Source organism: Cataglyphis hispanica, chromosome 2 (assembly GCF_021464435.1).
Source record: "Cataglyphis hispanica isolate Lineage 1 chromosome 2, ULB_Chis1_1.0, whole genome shotgun sequence".
Classification (NCBI taxonomy): Eukaryota; Metazoa; Arthropoda; class Insecta; order Hymenoptera; family Formicidae; genus Cataglyphis; species Cataglyphis hispanica.
In genome coordinates this window covers 3,772,740-3,788,670 of record NC_065955.1, presented here as the reverse complement: position 1 = coordinate 3,788,670, position 15,931 = coordinate 3,772,740, and the positions used below count along the sequence as shown (strand labels likewise).

At 26.2% G+C, this 15,931-nt stretch overlaps 2 protein-coding genes across 6 annotated transcripts; both read left to right on the top strand.

Moving 5' to 3' along the window:
- Positions 1-154: 154 nt before the first annotated feature.
- On the top strand, positions 155-5,048 carry LOC126859025 (uncharacterized). Its single transcript, XM_050609909.1, is given in 15 exon segments — positions 155-459; positions 834-1,024; positions 1,147-1,585; positions 1,700-1,848; positions 1,939-2,054; positions 2,314-2,326; positions 2,329-2,449; positions 2,564-2,697; positions 2,814-2,940; positions 3,010-3,247; positions 3,322-3,486; positions 3,573-3,770; positions 3,896-3,978; positions 4,062-4,225; positions 4,389-5,048. Coding segments are annotated over 13 exon segments (2,097 nt in total). The 5' UTR covers positions 155-459; positions 834-840; the 3' UTR covers positions 4,192-4,225; positions 4,389-5,048.
- Positions 5,049-7,957: 2,909 nt separating this feature from the next.
- On the top strand, positions 7,958-15,282 carry LOC126859035 (venom protease-like). Of its 5 annotated transcripts, none has more exons than XM_050609928.1 (8): positions 7,958-8,181; positions 9,792-9,877; positions 9,995-10,045; positions 12,346-12,687; positions 13,180-13,482; positions 14,058-14,159; positions 14,372-14,523; positions 14,971-15,279. In XM_050609928.1, the coding sequence occupies exons 2-8, from the start codon at positions 9,811-9,813 to the stop codon at positions 15,133-15,135; spliced, it is 1,182 nt and encodes a 393-aa protein (XP_050465885.1). In that variant the 5' UTR covers positions 7,958-8,181; positions 9,792-9,810; the 3' UTR covers positions 15,136-15,279. The 5 variants fall into 5 exon arrangements, with proteins under 5 accessions (XP_050465885.1, XP_050465887.1, XP_050465888.1 ...); XM_050609929.1 differs by lacking the exon at positions 7,958-8,181 and adding an exon at positions 8,492-8,723 and having other exon boundaries at positions 14,971-15,282; XM_050609930.1 differs by lacking the exon at positions 9,995-10,045 and having other exon boundaries at positions 7,960-8,181; positions 12,337-12,687; positions 14,971-15,274.
- Positions 15,283-15,931: the final 649 nt, after the last annotated feature.

Here is a 15,931-nt window from a genome sequence, read left to right as displayed (position 1 = left end):
AAATCGACGAAAATCCCTGTGAGACAAACGTAACCATAAAATACTTGCGATTTGCGATGCAAGAGATACTGAAAAGGTAGTATACTGTACGATCAACGGAACTTTTGAACACTTAGCGTAGTTGACGAAAGGTACGATTGATGGTATCGCAATTCTCAGATGTGCGTATTATGCTAACAGGAAGAGAGACCCGTCTCTCTACACCAGTCTACATAAATTCTTTTCGATTTCATCATTATTTTATACCGACATAAAAGAATTATATATATTCACACTTTTTTTTTTTTGGATAGATAGCAATTTAATCAAATTTGTAGTGTCTCGACTTCGAAGGTAATATCATATGTAAAAATGATTTAAGTATGTGTGATTGCGCGGAGTCACAGAAAATAAATCTTATAAAAATGACGTGGTGAAGATACGCTTATCGTTTGATGAAAGTGTCGAAGGAATTATAAGGTAAACGTATTTTCGGTATACACGAATTATTTTACTATGGTATTGATCCAAGATTTTATTGTAATAACATATAGCAAGAGATATCTCTCTGAGATATATATCTAAAGTTCCATTATACCTTTGGTAATGTCATATAAAACTTGCTTCCTGTAATTCGATATCGTTTTCGATATCGAAGTTGTGCAATGCGAAAACAATGCCATTGAGAACGGAAAATTTTCAATCGTCGAGGCTGAAATTTCTATTCAGATCATTGCTATAGCAGACTTGCATATATATATAAAAAAAAGAATTATTTTTATTATTATAAATCTAATTTAATCTTATTTTGAGAATTAGCTGAATTTATTTTTGTAATTTTGAATCTATTATAGAAATAGAATGGAGGAAAGTACAAGTTCGCAAAATGTTTGGCATAAAGGTAAGCCTGAGGAACAAAATGAACTGTTTCAAGGAGAATCCACAACTGCATCTGTAGAAGCTAATTCTACGTCGTTAGCCGATATATTTGATACAGCATTTACATCAACAGTTGATCCATCTCCGCAATCACGATTTCCTTCTGGTATATATGAGAAACTGGATAATTTTTTAATCAATATTTGTGCATATAAAATATATTTTAATAATATAATATGCACATATAAGACTACAATATAAGATAAATCAAATATATCTTATTTGTAGGTAATGAAATGGAGTATGAGCATTTATTTGCAGATAGTGATATTGAGGAATCAGATGTAGCAGCTATAAATCCTTATACAAATTCAGCTCATCCTACTACTTCCGAGAATAATTTTGTTTATGGAAATTTTTTACCACAACCAGATCCAACTAGTGATTCACAAGAATATTGGCAATCTAATCTCTTAAATTGTAATATGTGCCAAAATAGACAAGATAGAAATTCTAAGAAAGAGCCACCAACTCGACAGTTGAATAATTCTTGTGAAGAACAATTATGTGATAATTATAGGACAAAAAGAATTTTGCACGATCGTGATTTGGCAATCAAACATAAAACTAAACGAAATGAAGAGCAAAAATTATTGAGTGGTCAACAACCAGATAATTTGAGTATAGCTGGACCATCTAGATTATCAGAACATCCTATTTCAAACAAGTATTTATAATTTATTAATTTATTTGTGTATACAATTGTTTTTTTTTTTTTATAATATACATTTTTTTTATAATATACATTTTTATGTTAACAGACATGTTATTTTATTTACAGTATAACGAGATCAACAACAAATATAGATCCTATAAGTGTGTTAGAAAATGTGGGAGATCATAATTTGAGTTTGGCTATTAGTTTACATCGTTCAGCATATAATTCAAATGTGTTAAGTCGTCAAGAAGTAAAATCGGTGCATACACCTCGTATGTTTATAGCATTTAAAATATACTTAATATACTTAAATATTCCTAATTTGTCATTCTTATAAATAGTTAATTTTTTAATTTTAATAGAAAACGATGACACACCATCAGCACCAGATTTGCAACTAGATTGGTCCTCAAGTAGTGATAGTGATGATGAAGACAGTTCAGTTGAAGTACTTGGTACTGTTAATCATAATATCAAGGTATATGGCACATAAATAATGTAGTATATAAATAATTACATAAAATCTTTTCTTTGAAATATCTTTCGAAGTGTTATTTAAGTACTATTAATCTCTGGTGTAAAAGCTATAACATGAATACATACACACATCTGTGCGTGTATATATGTATATATATATATATATATATATATATATATATATATATCTTATATGTATAAATTTCTATGCATATTATAAAAATTTTAATTTAAAAACTACATTTCTTACATTGTTATAGAATTCGTTAGAAAATGCAGTGAAGATAACCATACAGTTACTGTAGTTGACTTAACTGTAGAATCTGATGAAGAACACACGCCATCTACATCGACAAATCCTGTAGTTAATCCGTGGTTCGCAGATTATAATCATAGGTAAACAATATGTGTGTGTGTGTGTGTGTGTGTATTTTCAAATATATTATTTTTTAAATTGTAATTATTGTTATATAATTATTATGACATATATAATATAAAATTTTTTTTTAGAAGTAACCCACACTGTATGCGTGGATTCACAGGCATGGATTATTGGAATCATTTAACACATCATAACATGCATAATAGAGGCACGTATCACAATCACAGAATGCCTGCTCATTCACGTTATGGACCTGTAGGAGGTAAGAGAATTCTTTTTACAAATGTTCTTTTACAAATGTTTATCAACAATAAATTTATTTATCAGTTATATATATAAGAATCAAAAATATAAAGATTTTATTATTATTTTATTTAGATACATCTGCAAATGTAACAAGACCACGCATGCATCCACTTCAAGAAAGATTGTGGGTAAATCAACAACGCATGCAAGAAGTACATAGACGAAGGCTTTATCATAGATTTTCGTCGCATCATGTCGCGTTAGTATTAATGTTACTGTATTATATTTTATTTGATAAAAAATATTTATTTATAAATTATATTTTTAGTAATGCGGGACCATGTAATTCTCATATACATTCATCGACCTATGTTGCTCGAAGAAGTGGCGAAAACAGCAGTCCTTCGAGCGCTCGATGTAACAATGAAACAGATAATGCAGGATATACAGAAAATTATCTTCCACCTATTTTACCGCCCCCGCAACAACCTACTGTTTATAGTCATCCTGAGGCTCGAGGGCCACCTAATTTCTATAGAGGATCATGCCCTGTGCTACCTATAATGGTAATTTGATTTTTATTTGAATATAACATCTCTCGATATCATATCTTAAAATTTACATTTTATATTACTCACAGGTAAATCCGTTAAATGGCGTAGAAGAAATGGAGCAGGCTCCTCCAATAATGTTGCCCTCAATGCCGGTACATCAACATGTACATCATCATATGTATCACTATGATCCGCACCAACGGCCGTCTCAACGTATGCATCATGTTCACATTAGTTTCCATCCTCATATGGTACGTTTTTGTTTTTTATTATGAAATATACATATTGTCATGATTCTATTAAATATTGTTCAACTTATCTTTACATACACATACAGCAAGGATCTGGAACACATGAAATGATACCATATCCACCGTTCGGTCTATCGGATTTTGTATTGCAAGGAGCGCGTCACATGTCTGCTCGATTAGACAATTATATGCGCATTGTTGATTTACGACGTATGGGTCATATAAGTTGTGGGGCTACACAAGAATCTATTGAAAGCAACACATTCCCACATAAATACAAACGGGTAAGAATAGATGTTTATAGCAAAAACTTTTAATATTATTACATTTATGTTACATTTATGTATAAGAGCAATTTATTATAATTTATTTATTATAATGTTACAATATGTTACATATTTATTTATAGGTAAAAAAAGTCGAAAATGGAGAAGATGCTATCGAGAAATGTACAATATGTTTATCTGAATTTGAAGATTGTGAAAGTGTCAGGTAAAATTTAACTTCAAAATTATTATATAACTTTAATAAAATTTTATAATTTTTTTATAAATTTTGTAACTTTTATTTTGTAGGAGGCTTCCATGTATGCATTTATTTCATATCGATTGCGTTGATCGATGGTTATGCACTAATAAACGTTGTCCTATATGTCGAGTGGATATTGAAACTTTTCTCCATAAGGAGTTCACTACTTCGACATAGTTTAAGGTTTTTCATATCTGCCTCTTTTTAAAATGTAATTAAATATAATTCAAGTATTCCTAAATATAAATAAATAAATAAATATATATATATATATATATATATATATATATATATATGTATATATATATATATACATATATATATGTATATGTATATATGTTTGTATGTATACATAATATTAAATGTTTCTCAAGATGGTCCATCCAGGAGAAATTGTGCTGGGTTACCACTATTACAATGGATTAATGATGTAAAAATGTAATGGATAATCAAAATAATTACGAGATATGAGCTGAGTTCCTTAAGAAGACAAGAAGAGTTGTCAATGTTCAATTTTAATACATCTCTGACTGTGGTTGGTTTTATGCATAATGATAATAATGATAAATATATTGAAGACTAAATTTGTTTACACATATTAATGATTAATCAATATTTAATTTTTATCTTTGTTTATACGATATGTATACGATAAAAAAAATTTATGCTATAAGACATTTAAAATAACTCTCTTATATGACTTTACAAAAATATTATATATCTTTGAGTATAAAACATAGTTAAAAAAATATACACAAAGATATATAGTTTGGCAACACAATTTGATTCCATGTCGACATAGTACTTCTGGTATACAATATATATTACATAAATTATATAAATTATGCATTCAGTGTACTTCAATTTATGAGACTAATGAAATTTCTATTGAATGAAATGTAAATATTTTATTGATATCATGTAAATTTTTGTAATGCTTGGATTAAATTCATAATCTTGACAAAATTCTATTACATGTCATATAATAGTATTACATGTCATATTACTAATAATAATTTAAAAAATAGCTGGAATTTTTTTTTTGTCTTTATATACTGATTTGTACCTCTAATATTAACATCCTAATTATTTATCCTAGATATTATATAATATTAACATTGATCTGAATATTAGAAAGTTATTATTTGCAATTGTTGCAATTTACTATTATTTATCTTTTATGTGAGAAAGACTATCATTAGTGCATTATTCAAATTATATTTGTGATATATTATTTCTCTTTGAATATTATTCAAATTAAATTGGAACGCAACGCGCTATTTGAAATAATGCCGAAAATAATATATGACAGGTTTATATTTAAAAGAAGTAATTATTTTTATATTAAATTTCTTTCATTACCATCATCGATGCTAAGCCAAAGACTTAGCCTAAGTTATAAATATAAACGAATATTTAATCTACAGAATGATTAAGCAATTTTAAATTAAAGATAATCGCCATTGTATATATGAAAATTGCAATTGAAAAAATCATCGTATTGTTAGGCCTTATATATATTGTCACTCTTGTATATATGCTATGTTACATAATAGAATCCAATATACTGTTCTCTAGTTATAATAATCCATAGTAAAAGCAACACTTCATCATATGGGAATCTTTAATATTCAAGTTGATACTGCATAAATAATTTTATTTTATCAATGTTCGATATAAAATGTAATATATAAAAGATAACATGAAAAGATATATACATATGTCATAAGATTTTCTATTATTAGTTTGATATTAAAGAATGAATTGAGAAAGAAAAAGAGAAGTAGCATATATTATTAAAGATTATTGTAAATGATCTGAAAGAGATTTATAAATATCTACACACATACATATATACATTATTTCTGCTAAATTAAAAATTTTATTATTTCTGATTAATATTATCTCACATGTAATTTGTTTTATTAGTGATGAATGATTGTTATCATGAAAAAAAATTTACACTGCTATATATCAAAATTATTTATCAAAATTCATTTATTGAAAGAAATTAAGTGTAATTTTTTACGGCCATTATATTTTATCTAACACAATTTTAACAATTGTTTAATTGAATAGATTAATAATTTAACTGTTCATATATAAACAATTAAAATTTCGATGATGATGTGAGTATAATGCAGGAATTTCTAGGATCATAAACATCTATTTCAAGAATCATAAACAAGAAAGATATATTTGTCACATACAAGTAGTTATAGTGACTTCTTATTTTACAGAATAAGAGCACAAGTATACACATACATACATACATTTACATTAATTATAATTGCAGGACATGTAAATCAGAAAAAAACAATAATTTTATATACTTTCATATAAATAATAGGAAAGAATTTATACTGTATATAATAAATTAAAATAATAATACAAAATTGTATTGACTTACTGTTACAATACTATATAGTAAATGTTATGCAAAATACATGATTCTTTGAAAAAGATATTATGTTTTAAAACTCCTAAAATTATTTGATTCGCTACACTCACACATCGTATGCATTACTAATTGTGAACATGATTAAAAGATTCACTCAAAAAATGATCACACAAAAAATGTCCCTTGTGAGTAATGCATGTTTATATTATCGAATACAAAAAATTCAGGATTGCTTGCTGTTTCGGTAAATTACCGCATACGCGGAACTACCTGGACTCGCATGTTTTGTAATTATCAAAGATACGAAAAATTATTAAAACATCATTATGTATCATGGGCAACATAAATGATAATTCAAGGTCGTTTTTCTTTCTGAAAAGTAAAATCTCCAAAATTTAAAACAAATCAGAGAAAAAAAGAGAGAAATTGTCTAAAGTAGCATTGAAAAATTAAAAAAACAAGATATAAATTGATTATGAAAAAGGTCTTCTCGATAGCCGTATTATATTTTTCCCGATGACTCATATTGGGAATCATCTAAAGCATGAGACTTTTACGAATATTCCAGGACATCGATTTTTATCATAAAGAGAATAAAATTCTTGATTGTGTGTGTATATTTGCACATAGCAAAATATAGTTTGATTATATCTAACATATATATATATATATATATATATATATATATATATATATATATATATATAGCTATACCTATAATATATAGATGAATATAAAATTGTATGTGTGATACATAGAGCACATTACGTTTAAGTATAGTTATATTATACTTTTTTCAAATATTGATATCATAAAATATACAGAATTATTTACTGCAATTTCTCTCAATATAAGCAATAAAACATTATATATATTTACATTTTAAAAATTATCAACTGACTTTATACATTTAAAAATATTATGACGTATGTACAACAAAATGATGTAACATTGAAATTTAGCTGCTTTTTTAAGAGCACTTAAAATTAATTCCTTTTTATCAAAAAATTGATGGAAAATCATAATTGATATAACAGATTTTTATAATAAAATATTTTTGTAACATATGTAATATTTTTTTAAATTTAAAGTTTGAAAATTAATAGAACGTTTTTTATTTATTTTTGATTCTGAAATTCAATTTTTTTTTAATATATTGTTATTAATAATATTCAAAAACTATTAATATATTATAACAAGATCTTTTTCATATGGCTTAAAAATAACTTTATTGCCATCAACAAAGTATAAATTAGTAAAGAAAAAATTGTATATATATATATATATATAAGAAAAATATAAACTATATACTATATATAACAGAAAAATATAAAATATAAATATTTTATATACATATATAAATGATGAATTATTAATATGAGTTTAAAGTATTATACACACAGATGTATAAAGCAGAAAAAGTATATCATTTTGCTTGTTTCATATTGTAACAATTAGCATTTATCTAATATCTAGCATGCGAAGATACATTTCAGCAATTTTCATATATTTCGCATATATATGAAAACACATGTGGAAGAATCCTTTGTATTTACACGCATACAATTAAATCCCAGTGTAGCATATGATTATTGGTTGATTGCTTCTCTGTCCGTTATAAAGAGAATGCGGCAGAGGAGAGCAATTCAGTAATCCTCGTGCGGTGTTCATCGACGATTCTTGCTGTTTTTATTGATCTATTAATCATCAGTGTCTTTATTTTTGTGGAAAAGAATCTCGATCTTGTGCCACATATTAATTAATTAGTGAGTAACAATTAAACCAGATTGAATATTGTCCGTCTTGAAAAAAATTTGAAACCAATATAAATTTGATGTGAATAAGATTTTTAATAATATACAATTCACACATACACAAACCCAATAATTTTTTATATCAATTATCACTAACAACGTTTCTGTTGTCATAAGTTATGTTTGTGCTTCTGTAGTCAATAAGATCTAAAGAAATTATATCTTATTATATTATATCAATTTTAATCTTTTTCTCTATCTCTTTGTTATTTTGTCTTTCATTTTAACCTTATGATAGCAATGTTATGACAAACTAGGTATTAGGAGATGACGTGCGTGTAAGTTATCAAATAAAAATTACATTATATAGTTAGAAAATTGCTGATGTCTATTTAACGCGCAAAAAATTGTGTTTTATAACACTATATTGATAAAGCGCTACAGCTTCTTGATCGGTTTGTATGATAATTATATTTATCTGCATCAGTTGGCTTGAGTTTCTAAGTTATACACATATTGTCACGATAATTACATGCACCAATATAACAATTAAGGTAACAGATATATTATTAGACACTTCTAATAAAGATATTGTTTATAAACATGATAAGAAAGAGAACAAAATTCGTAATAATGTTCTAAATAAAATATAACATAAACGTTGTGATATTTAATAATTAAATAAAAAGTGTTTTTACGTTTGTCTTTCGATTTTATACAATATATTTTCTATCAGTTTCAATAATTTTTTAATTGTCGATTTCTTATGAATTTAGGATATAACCATTTTTTAGCAAAATTTTAAAAAATTTGAAATTTATTAGTATTTATTAAATTAGAATTATTAATATTTATTAAACTTTGAATAAAAATATTTATTGCATTAGTATACATGTTGTATACTAATTAATATGCTAGATGTTATAGGATTTTACATCAGTACACATATTATAAATTGTCTTTTTAATTTAGCAAGAAAATGTGATTTTTTTAATTTTAAGATCATAATTAAATTATTGACTTATCTTCTTGCGGCAATTTTTCTGGGAAATTTTAATAATTTGTCAACATTTTAATTTTTTTAATGTGCATATATATCTTTGAGTTGATTATTAGTGTGATGTTATTTTTATTTAATTCGGAGCAATTTTATTTCTCAATGTCAGATATAACTCGTAATTAACTTTGACCATGGAATGAATCGCAGGGGAATCCGCTAACAATGTTGTCACGCTAGGTTGAAAATGTCTAATAAAAATTATCCATTATGTTTGCATTCAATGTCAGGGGTATCCAGGCAGAACTTATTTTCACGCCGAGTAAAAACTTAAAAGCGCTGTAGAAGCATCGAAATCTCCGAGCACGTGCTACGTCCTGATTCATTGAATTTCTTTGCAACATTTATATTTAACAGTTCTTGTCACACGTGTATCTTTTCTCTCTTAAATCTCAAACAATGCATCTCGTTTTTTTTTCAGTTTTACTGATGATAATTTAAGGCAATAACATTCTATATTTTTTAACAGTCCAATTATTGAAACTATTTTAAAGAGGCAAAAAATTTATAAGTTTATCTACTTAAATACTCACAATGAAATAACATAATGCATATGAATTTTTAGGATAAACGCGTGATTTAAGATGTGGTCTTCCGTCATCGCATTCATCAGTTTGCTATGTATGTTAATACCATCAACGCAATCTCAAGGTATGCGCTTTTTATTACCATTTCAAGTAATAATATGTGTGTCTACAGATTCCATTCCATCTCGTCACAAACGTCGGTTTTTATTTGCGAATTACTAATAGCGTTTTCTTATAATAGCGAACCGGTATTTTGGACGAAAGAAATCCGGTATATCCACATATCATCTAGGTACAAAATATTATCTAATTCTATAAATATATGTTGCTATCGTTACTCTCTCGAATACGTCTTCCATCTTGCGTAATTATTACTCTATTCATAATGACTTAATAGCTTCATTATTGTACTAACAACCTTCATACTGTATACGGTAATATACTGACTTATATTTATAAAAGTTGTGTATCTAAATTATGTATTATATTGTGTTTTATGATAATTAAATCGATATATTTTTGTATATTAATTAAAAAAATAAACTATATTTTTTAATAATTTAACGCATGCAAAGTTTGATATACTTTTCTTTTCACAAATTTCTGGAGCTTAATTAATCTTCATCGGTATACATAGCATCATATATATATAAAATTTATAAACTTTTTACATTACATTATTATACAAATTAGCGAGAAATTACAGTAATAGGTATTGACATAGAATTGTCCGAACACGGCCAAGGCGAAATTTTTTTAAATCGAAAGAACGAGAGTCTTCTGTAGTATAGCACGACTATCGATGAAGGTCGACTGGAGGCCGATTTATTGCAACATTTTACATTTTCTTTTCAATGACCCGATGTTTCTGAGAAAAATATTGCCACAAGTTAAAAGAATCGTGATTGTAAAATCGGTTAGATTCGTGATCGAAATTAATACAATGTAAAGTACATTTTGAGATAAATACCGAAAATATCAATGAGAAATTATTAGTATTATACTAATTAAAAATATATTTAGGACAAACATTCTCTTATAACATTTTTTAAAATTAAATGAGATTTTAAATGAGATAATCATGTTATGAGAATAATCATGATAAACATGTTGTGAAACATAATAACAAAAAAATTAATGGTTAATCAATTATACAATTCTATCTTTATATTAATTAATTATTATAATCACATGTGTAGTATAATTGAATCATCAGAGAATTTGTCGGATGTGGTCACGGTTATTGATTTATAGAGTAATATGAATGGAAATAACTCGTTATTATGATTTATTATTATGACTGTTTTAGTTCGTGCTATAAATAATGATTTAATTACTTAAAGATACAATTTGTAGAAAGAGTTTACACAGTTATGCATTGTCTTTGTGTTATCTTAATACTATCTTTATACTATCTTAATGCAATATATGAGCTTAGGAATTTCTATACTAAATATTGTAAATTAAATAAGCCTTAAATAAAGGATAAAAGTTGAAAATTATATAATCAATGAAGCAAATAAAGAATGATCAAATGTAATATATGTATGTGTTATATTAATATATTGTAGAAACATTTCGAATTCAATTAATTTAAAAGGAAGTCTTTTTATAAATATAATATTTTGTTATAAAATAAGAAAGTTTTAATCTTATATTGCATAAATATCTGACAATGAACAGCTGGACACATCTATTTAGAATTAATTATCCGCTTGTTTTATAGATGTATTATTGTATTCTATTGTAAACCGTGATATATTTACCGGAATACTTTAAGCTTATAGTCATCACAGATTTTAAGAAATGGTACTTAGCGATGTAACATTAATAATATTAACAAACATTATCCACTTTTTTTCACAGAAAATGCATTTACATACTGAGCTAGTACAATTTAAATAATCGGACGTACATAAATATTTATCATACAGAAATGTTTAATGCATGATAGTTTATTGAGTTATAAAATGCATTTCATTACGGTAGCGATAAAACTATGTACAATCTTTCATGCTAACTCATGTTATGATTGTTATAATTATTACTATATTTATTATTCCTGTTATAATTATTATCCTATAATGATTAATCAGAGATTTTTGAAGAATGGATTATTACGTGTTTACGGGACATTATAAAAAGTCTAATTTTTATACAATGTATATAAAAAAACGTGTATATATATCATACATCTAAAAGTAATAATATTGTGTCAATGTATAAGAAGTCATTTATAAGACATATGGAATTTTATTTACAATTTTATGTATCATGTAATACAGAAAACATTTGAAGAAGTGTAATATGCATACATATAAAAAATATGTGTATTAGAATATATGCGCATGTATACATATACACATTAGAATATGTAGCATATAAAATTATAAATACAATTCTGTTTTAAGTCTTTTATTGCAAATTATAAATCGTCTAAAGCGGATTTGATAAAACCTAAGTTTTTTAGAATTATGCTGACGTACAGACGTGCTGACGTACAGATTAATAGAAAATTATATTTATATTTTTTTGAAGAAATTCACTCAATATTAATATTAATTTCGTTAAATTTAAGTTTCGACGTTACAGGTTCATGCCAAAATCCGCAAGGACAACTCGGCATATGCATAAATATCAGAAGTTGTGCAGTGTTGCTCAACCTTTTGCAATCGAATTCTCAAGATCCAGCGGTAGGAAATTTTCTCCGTTCTTCGGTTTGCGGGTTCGAGGGTAAAGATCCTCAAGTTTGTTGTCCTACCGACACCAATGGCGGAAATACGGACAATACAGGAAATGGAGGCAACAATTTGGATGGCGATCAAGGTCGTAGCGAGATCACGAATACTGTGTATGGTCCTTTGTATCCACCTGATTGCGGATTTAGTAATGTAACGCTACGTAGAATCGTTGGTGGCGAACCAGCTTCGTTAGGTATGAATGATTTTTATACTAGAGAAATCTAAGATCCTCCCTAAGATCAACATTTTAATATATATATACATTTTTTATTGCTTGTCATACATCACATTTTAAAATTATAATATACTTCTAAGAAAAATTTACAATTTTAAAATATGTCTTCTTTGTTTTCTGAACGCTCGGAGAAAATTTATGGAAATGTTTTTTTTTTTTTTTTATCAACCGCGAAAATTGAAGAGTTTTCTTTCTATTTCAAATGATTTTTTTTTGCATGTCAAGCAGTAAAAATAAATAGCTTAGTTTGCTTTTAATTTTATATATAGCCTGCTTTTGTTTTGATAGAATGTTAAATTTTAACACTTAGTTGATGCGATATGGATGCAAACGCTGTTTACAAAATATTAAGCATGACATAGATCATAGTGTCATTGTCAGGATTATTAATGAATCTATTAATGAAATCTATAACGCTAATAGCAATAACTGATTAATTGAATTTTGCAGGTGCTTGGCCTTGGCTTACCGCTCTCGGATATAGAAGCCCGAGAGATCCGAATGTTCCGAGATGGCTTTGCGGCGGCGCTCTCATTTCCACTCGCCACGTGCTAACTGCCGCGCATTGCGTATACGAACGGGACGATTTGTTTAAAGTACGTGTAGGTGATTTGGATCTCGATAACGATTTTGATGGAGCGTCTCCCTTCGAAGATTTTATCGAAAGAAAAGTAATACATCCCCACTACAATCCCACGAGCCACACAAATGATGTGGCTGTCCTGAAAACGACTAGAGAAGTACCTTTTACATGTGAGTTTTTCTATTTTACTAATGTTTCTTTTTTTCAATTACGTGATTGTTTCTACGAAAGATTAAGAAATCGTGTAAAATTCATTATTGAAAAATTTTAATTAATATAAAATAGAAGCTGAGATGAAATGAGAAAACTCAATATTTAATTAAAACCGTAATCGATTCCTTAGGAAGTATCTGTTCTATATCTATTAATTTTCTATTCTTTTTGTTTTTTGTCAGCTGCCTCGTGACACTAATAATATATTTATCATTTCTCAAAAGAAATATCAAAGAGATATCAAAATTATCCAGAGTCTTTTTTTTTTGCTTCTAAGTGAAAATTATTTGATCGAGGGTAGATCTTTACATTTACATTTATAATTAGATCTAGATATCTTTTCTATAAATATAGCTACATTAAAATAGATATTTGATTTATAAAATTGATAAAATCTGCGCAAAACTAAATATTGTTATCACAGTTTTTAAAATCAAATATTAGCTATTAGCACAATTAGATATTATAGCTTTTAGAATTTTTTAATTTTTTTTCTTATCAATAAATTGATATAAACTTTATAAATTTTCAGCAACGGTTCATCCCATTTGTCTTCCAGTAGATGATTTTAATAGATATAGAAATCTGGAGAATACGTATCCTTTCGTTGCTGGGTGGGGATCTGTTTATTTCCGTAAGTACTGATCCAAATAAACTATACATATAAGTATATTCTTTGCCATGAAAAATGAAATGAAATATGAAAAATTTAATAAATATGTAATAAAATTTAATAAATATGTAATAATCTTATATGTCAGGTAATGCTAAAATGCTGTGTATTATAATTACTTTTTATATTTTTATTATAATATAATTTATTTTATAATATTATTTATTTTTTAGGTGGTCCTACAAGCAGTCGGCTTTTACAGACACAAATTCCTGTCCGTACAGAAGAAGAATGCAAAACAGCTTTCCAAAATTTTAAAGGAAATGTAATAGATAGCCGCGTTTTGTGCGCCGGCTATGCTCGAGGTGGAAAAGACGCCTGTCAGGTGAGAAATAATTATAGAATTATAAAGATAGAAAACATTTATAAAAAATTTCTAAATTTATTTGCCATGTTTTTTTAAAATAACTTAATTAATAAAAATTAATAAATTAAGTTATCCGCATTGATTTTCGCTTTTTTTATCATTCTTGATATCATTATTGATACAGTTTTCTTTTTTTATCAAGTTTATTTGCTATCCTATCAATTAATACTTTGCTATAAGCATAATTTTATGAATTTCTGAAAATTTTTGTATTTTTTAGTTATTTATATATGTAATGACTTATTGTGTGTGTTAATACGATATATAATGAGAAACGAATTATAATACAGCAATTTTTTTTTTAAAGCTGAAATTTAAAAGACAAAAAGTCTTTATTAATTTGCGAAATAAATGTTTTTTTATTAATTATTTATTTTTTATTAACAATATAAAATGATTTTTCAGGGTGACAGTGGTGGACCAATGATGACTCCTAGTCCTCAAAATTATAAATTTTATTATATTGTTGGAATAGTATCATATGGTTTTAAATGCGCAGAACCAGGTTTTCCTGGAGTATATACAAAGGTTACAGCCTTCCTCGATTTCATTACGAGCCAATTAGTGTAAATAATTCTTTTATAAAAAAATAGAAACATTCCGTCTATTTTTTTCTTAAATCTTGAAAATTGTTATATATTTAAATGAAATATATATCGTAATTACATCCCATATAGACAAAAATTATGTTTTTTATCTTTAATTATTATAAATAAAATATTAATATTATTAAATAAATCATAAAAAATAACACTTTTCTCATAAAAAAATTAATTAATTATTATAATTATATTAAAAATTTATATATGTATATAAAGTTTTATTTTGATTCATGTAACAATCTTTTATTTTAATTCTATTGCATGATTATTCTAAGAAAGTATAATATTTTACAATTAGAAGTTTTGTTTATTGTGCTTTGTTTAAATAAAATAAAATAATTTCTGTGCGTGTTTGCGCGCGTGTATGTGTGTATATAATTATAAAATCTAATTTAATTAAAAATTATAAGAATAATATAATTTTATTGTTTATATATTTTTTCTCTTTTTTGTTATTTATATCTTCTAGTATTTATTAATTCTATTAGTATTATGCTTTTTATATTTATTTTGAATTGTTATATTTTTAACGATTATATCCCAGACAGCACAAAAAAGCCAAGAGATATCTTAAAAATATCTAAAGGATGATAAGAGAGAAAAAGACATCTTGTAGACGTCTTTAAATCGCTTTTTAGACATCTTTTAGGGACATGGTGCAATCCCTATAACGGATATATATATTTACACATATACTTCTCGTACGCATAAATTTACATGAAAATTAGCAATTAGTCACCATATTTTTCACTTATCAGAATTTC